This window comes from Chelonoidis abingdonii, chromosome 5 (genome assembly GCF_003597395.2).
Source record: "Chelonoidis abingdonii isolate Lonesome George chromosome 5, CheloAbing_2.0, whole genome shotgun sequence".
Lineage (NCBI taxonomy): Eukaryota > Metazoa > Chordata > Testudines > Testudinidae > Chelonoidis > Chelonoidis abingdonii.
Genome location: NC_133773.1, coordinates 12,367,948 through 12,374,102, shown reverse-complemented (window position 1 = coordinate 12,374,102; position 6,155 = coordinate 12,367,948). Strand labels below are relative to the sequence as shown.

Below are 6,155 nucleotides of genomic sequence, written 5' to 3'. Positions count from 1 at the left end.
GTTGGGGTATAGGGAAATAAGGGAAGTAAAACCCTGCCCCCATCCACACCATCGGCGTACTGCACCTCTGTAAGAGGAATTGCGCCTGAAGAGGAGCCTCTGAAGAGGGACATGGGATTGGAACAAAGTCGAAGTGGCCCCCATGCCTCCACACATGTGTAAGAAGACACGGACGAAAGTTAACTGAGGACCACAGCCAAAGAGGAAGTAGGAGTGGATCAGGCCGTAACCGGTACGCCACCCTTGGGTGCACCTTGCGAGAATTATCTGTGGTAGCCCCATTACAGCGACGGCAGAGGGACACTCGATTTTATGCCGCTCTCAGGGTCCTGACGTGTCGTCTAGCGACCACAGTCAGCCGCGGCCGTCTGCACAAAAGCCCTAATCAATGTGGCGAGGCATAGAGAGTGTGGCGGTGTGGCTGAGGGACGGAAGGGCCTTCAGTAAGGATGTTGGCGTATGCAACGCCCGAGAGAGATCGCCATGAAGGACCCTGTTGTCGCTTCAGGCTTTCCTGATCTGGGGTTGATTTCAACCTCATAAGAGGTTCAAACCTGATGTCATGGAATGCTCCTTATGTAACAAGGCGTGGAGGGAAAGCTCTGGCCGCCGTTTTCCTTTCGCTTCAAGGGGGCAGTGAAGCTCTTGGCGGGAGTCTTGGATGGAGAAGTCCATAATTATATACCATCGCCATCACCGGTGGTACGGAATATAGGGATTTAAGCAGGGCTCATGATTGTCACAAGCAGGGACTATAAAGGCCTGCAGAGTACACCCTTGCGAGTGAATAGGGTCATCGCGTACCCCTACAAATTTCGGGCTAGGCGCCTGCTGGCCAATCCCATTCACAGATTCTTAACACCAACTGGATAACCATGAGCAGGGCAAGGAGGACAAGCAAGACTAGTATCGAAACCTCCAGAGAGTATTGGGCAATAAGCCTGGATGGTCCGAATAAACTGTATAGGTGCCCCTCTAGTGGGGCCAACTGCCACTAGAAACAGGCCACTACCAGGTTCCGTTCCTCCGGGACCTCCTGCACCTGGAGTCCACATAGAGCGCGAAGCCCCATGGAGGTCCTGATAGGCCCATTAGGGTGTTGTGGCACTACCAGAATCGCGGTCTTGAGCATAAGAGATTCCACGTGGGAAGATAGGTGGCATGACACGGAAAAGGCCATGGAGGTGCTGAAAAAATCAATGGTCAGAGTCTCTGACATTAACCAGAACCTTTCCCAATTGCACACTGAGGACCGGTACCGAGAAGGCTTACCGGTACCTGAATACGCAGATCCGGACCTCCATACAAGCGGTGCCGGAGGAGGTCGAACGGAGGGCCTCGAGGAACGGGAGCAAGTACAGCAGTCATAAGCAGCCCTAGTAGCGGTGAGGAGCCAGAAACGGTCGAGATATCGGGTAGGAAATGGATACGGTATACGACAGGGACTGACCGCGACCAGTGTGTCAGCAGTCGGTGCGGGCAGATCACGCTTAGACAAAGCTCCCTGTCCGTGTGCAAGATGTGCAACGGGAGCAGTAAGGGGCAGGGAGCTGAGACCTACGGCGCGCGCCGGGGAGCAGTCAGGCACTGGATCGACGGCCCTTTGGGAATGGGATCAACGTGCCACGTCGCCGGTGCCTCTGTAGGTATATTTGAGGTGCCCGGGCGATCCAAAGTGAGATACGCTCTGGCAGCGTGCCAGATTGGCACGGAAGACAGCAGAGAGCAGGAAGCTCAACCATGGCAGCGTGCCGGGGAGCAGTCAGGCCATGAGATCCGAATGCCCTTGTGGGACACGCGGATCAATGTGCCGATGTTGTGGTGCCGCGGGGCAGGAGTCGGTGCCAGGGCGAACCGAGGTAGATGAGCTTCTGGCTGCGGTGCGTTGGCATGGAAGCAGCAGGGCAGGAAGCCCAACACAGCGCATGCCGGGGACGGACCAGCACCAGGATTTCGACGGCCCTTAGTGGACCGAGATCGAACGGTGTCGACATAGCGAGTGACCGAGCAGGAGTCGGTGCCAGGCGATCGACTATAGAACGAGCTCACTGGCTGCGGTAGACAGATGGCACGAGAAGCAGCAGGAGCAGGAAAGCTCAACACAGCGCAATGCCGGGGAGCGGGCCCAAGGACAAGCGGATCGACGGCCCTATTGGACGGGCATCGGACGGTGTCGACTATGGCGGTGCAGAGCGGCAGGAGTCGAGTGCCGGGCGATCGACTTAGACGAGCTCACTGGTGCGGTGCAGATGGCACGGAAGCAGCAGGAGCAGGAAGCTAACCCAGCAGCATGCCGGGGAGCGGCCAGGCACCGGATCTTCGAACGGCCCTATGTGGACCAGGGGATCGACGGTGTCGCATAGGGTCGCCGCGCGCAAGAGCGGTGCCGGGCGAAGTCCGACTAGACAGCCTCACTGAGCTGCGGTGCAGATGGCACGAGAAGCAGCAGGAGCAGGAAGCATCAACACGGCGCGTGCACGGGGAGCGGCCAGGCCTGGATTCGAACGGCCGCGGGACCCGGAATCAAGGGCTCGCATCCTTAGTGTCTCTGCAGGTGGTAAGTGCCGGGCGATACCAATGTGATGAGCTCTCTGGCTTTGCAGGTGCTTGTGGCAACGGAAGCAGCAGGAGAGGAGAGCTCACCACGGCGCGTGCGGGAGCTGTCCGGCACTAGGATGGAGGAAGTCGTGGCTTCCTCAAATCCTCAAGAAAGAAGGAGTGGTGCCGAGCGCTTCGTGCCGAGCAACGGCCGTAGCCAGGGGGTCCGGTCGCGAGGAGGCGCTACTGTCCGCCGAGTAGCCCACGTCTTGATGAGAAGGTGGAGGGGAAATAGAAGTGCCGACTCACGCCGTTGTTGTCGGCTTAAAACACACAGTGCCAAATGGGGCAACTTATCTGCGATCCCACGATGGCACACGTAAACAGGAGTCGGTTTGGATATCTGTCAGGAAACGGCCGAGAGGCCGGCAGGCACGGAACTAAAAACCGGTGAGCCGGGCATGGGCTACAGCACTGGTTGCAGAGGAAGAATCGAGCTGGGGAGCCCCCCGAACCCCGCTAAAGTAATCATAACTAACTATTAAAGAAAAACGTATAAGGATATATAACTGTATTACACAAGACTATAGTAGCTAGGGAGACGGAGAGTCAGCTAAAGCCGCTCACACACTGGTCCCACGACCGACACGCGGCGGTAAGAAGGAACTGAAGGGCGGCTGGTCGACAGGGGATATATCCGGACACCAATAGCGGCGCCGACTCCAGGGGCGCCCTGCCGCACACCAGTGTTGCCTAAGGGTAAAAATCTTCGCGACGACGTGCACGCGGCGCGCACACACCTAACTGGAAAGGATATGAGCAAGCACTCGAAAAAGAATGTGGGGAATAGCTACCCATCAGTGACACAACGACCTAATACAGTCGATGTGCATGGGTAGTGGGACGAGACGCGTGCCGCGAATTATTTAAATGCCTTATAGTGGACATATGAAATCGACTATATAAAATCGTTTCTAAAAAATCAACTTCCTATAAAAATCAACCTAATTTCGTAGTGATAGGCATATCCTTAATCTTAGTTTCACAGTCTGAATACCTAAAATGAGTTCAGTTCTACCTGTGCATCCATCTTCATCTTGCTGATGGCAGAACACCTGCAAAGTGTCTGTCATCGTTACTGCTCAGGCTTCGTCTTTACCCTTGGCCAATGTGTTCACGAATAGAGAGATACAGTGATGCTGCTCCTCTCCTCTAGTGTAGGGACTTCCGGGGCAGATGGCTCTTACAAACCCACTCTGACTATTAATATTTGTTATTGACGGTGATGCAGCTACGGATAATCATCTATCCTGGACCACAGCACCCCAATTGTGCCAGGATTGTGTACAAAACCCACAACAAGAAGACAACGCTGCTACCAAAAGATTTTACATAATCTAGTTCCCCTATATTCATTAGTAGTGAAACACCTAGTACATATAGTGGAAGAATGAACACCGTGGCATGCCAACTCAGTGATGTAATGACGCATAGACTGCTAGAATAGCTTGTCTATAGGCCACAGTTCCTTTGGGACAGTCAAAGTCCTGGCTCTCTGAGTGATATAAGAAGATTCAGGAGACAATCCCATGGGCACAGCTAATATGGTATCTAAAACAATTGAACTTTACATAATGCAAACGAACACCCCCTCAAAGTCAAGAAGCCCTGGGAGGCTGCTTGACACACTTTATGAAACCACCCTGTAATTGGCAACACTGGTGGCGATGCTCAGAGAGAGTCAGCCTGAAGAGCAGGTGTGTTGCATGCCAGGCTGAGATGTGTAAGCAAAGTTTTGCACCCTCTTTATTCAGACATGGATCTGCCAAAGGCAGTTCTGTGACAACCTCGACTTATAATCGAGGAGTCAGAGTCATATAGAGAAAAAATATTTGTGGCTCAGGGAGGCGAAAGTATTGCTACTGCTGATCATGGGTGCAGCATTAGAAGATGTTTGTGTCAGAGAGAAACGGAAGCAGGGATGATAGATGGAGAAGAGTTGGAATGATGCAGAGTGGAGTTTCCAAGCACTTCTGAGACAGCGGGGATCTGATTCTGATCTCACTTCTGAACTCCACTCCCTTTGATGTACCCCACTGGTGAAACTGAGAGCACACTTAGACCACCTGTGGTTTCACTCACCTTAAATTCCCTTGGATTCAGGCTTTCCCAGGCCTTTATCTCCCTCTCTCCACTGAATACGACCAGACCCAGGCTTCCTCTGTGCCTTTCCAATTTAGGTGATCCATTCAGTTTAAGAACAGTGAGGTGCTACCTTGTAATGTGCTTTCCCCTACTTCTCTAAAGAAAAGGCTCATCCAATCAGGATTTGACCTGGAAATTATTTTGACTTCTGCAAGAATTCTCTTTTTTCCCCCATTCCATATAAGATAAATCGTCATGCTAACTCATAATTTAATCTGGGGACATGTTTTGAGATGGAGCGGTTACAAGCAATACTTTTAATATTTATTTCAGAGACAGGAGGTTATTTCTTTTTGATGCTTGTAACCAAATTTGTCTTCCCAAGGGGCTGAATATTCCTAAGAATTTAGCTGCTGATTAAGTATCAACTGCCCACGTCATTTTGTTTCACTTGAAATGGAATTTAAGCAACATAGACCCAGCCGAGCCACCACTGAGCACAGAATTCCCAGTGAGCTGATATGAGGTTCAATCTAAACACTGCGGCCCATAACTCCATCCCGGTGCAAATTTAGACAGTGTAGCTGAGGCTTTGGGCAAATTCACAGGATTTAATTGCCATACATAATTTAAGACCAAGCTGTGTAATATATGCCAATGAATGGAAATAAAGGCCAGGTACATTTTAGCAAACATTTATTTATTTAAAAAAAACAAAACAAACATATTAGGCGCATACAATGGAAATTCCAGAATCAAAAGGTCCATTTAATCCCCAGAACGTGCCTGGAACAATCTTTTGTTATATTTATGCTCTGGTGCAATTTTTGAAAGGGAGCAAATTATCTGATTTGGTGAATTCTTAGAAGATGAATAGATTTCTTCCACAGTTTGTAAGCATCACTGTTATAGTCTAGTGCTTTAAAATGCAAGACACAATACAAAATGTGTGCAACATAAGGACCCTGCCCTACTGAGTTTACAGATGGAAATCAGATGGTATAACTAGGACAAGAATTCAAGGGCAGAAAGAAGAGGAGATTCAGAAATGTCATTATGTCCATTCAAATTCTGTTTTGGTTATTTTTTATTGTACCATCTGAAGTCCTTATCATGCTGTCTGGAGTGACTCATAGCCGTGAGCGCCTGCCTCAGGGCAGACTGTCAAAAGCCGGGCAGACACCCCAACCTGGTGATATGTTCTATAATTAGATTCCCTCAACCAGTAACAAGTGTGAACTCCCAAAGTACCACAACAGTCTTAGAATGGAGTCACAGATAGTCTCCTTACTGAAGTGTCTGTCTTGCTACCCAGGCAAGCCATGCTATGTGATAAATGGTCACTGACACCAAAAATCACAAAATATTTCAGCTAACACCCAGTCCCAAGAGACCCATCACTCATCCAGGTCAATTTGCATCCTAGTCTCACAGCAAAGCCAATGCAGGTAGCTAATTCTGTAGTAAGCTAA

At 50.4% G+C, this 6,155-nt stretch overlaps 1 protein-coding gene across 1 annotated transcript in view; it reads left to right on the top strand.

Annotated features, from left to right (window-relative positions):
• Positions 1–2,109: 2,109 nt before the first annotated feature.
• LOC142046890 (alveolar macrophage chemotactic factor-like) overlaps positions 2,110–6,155 on the top strand; it is a 17,407-nt gene continuing 13,361 nt past the window's right edge. Inside the window, exon 1 of the mRNA XM_075066353.1 lies at positions 2,110–2,206. Coding sequence (XP_074922454.1) covers positions 2,110–2,206 — 97 coding nt within the window. The remainder of the gene's footprint in view (positions 2,207–6,155) is intronic.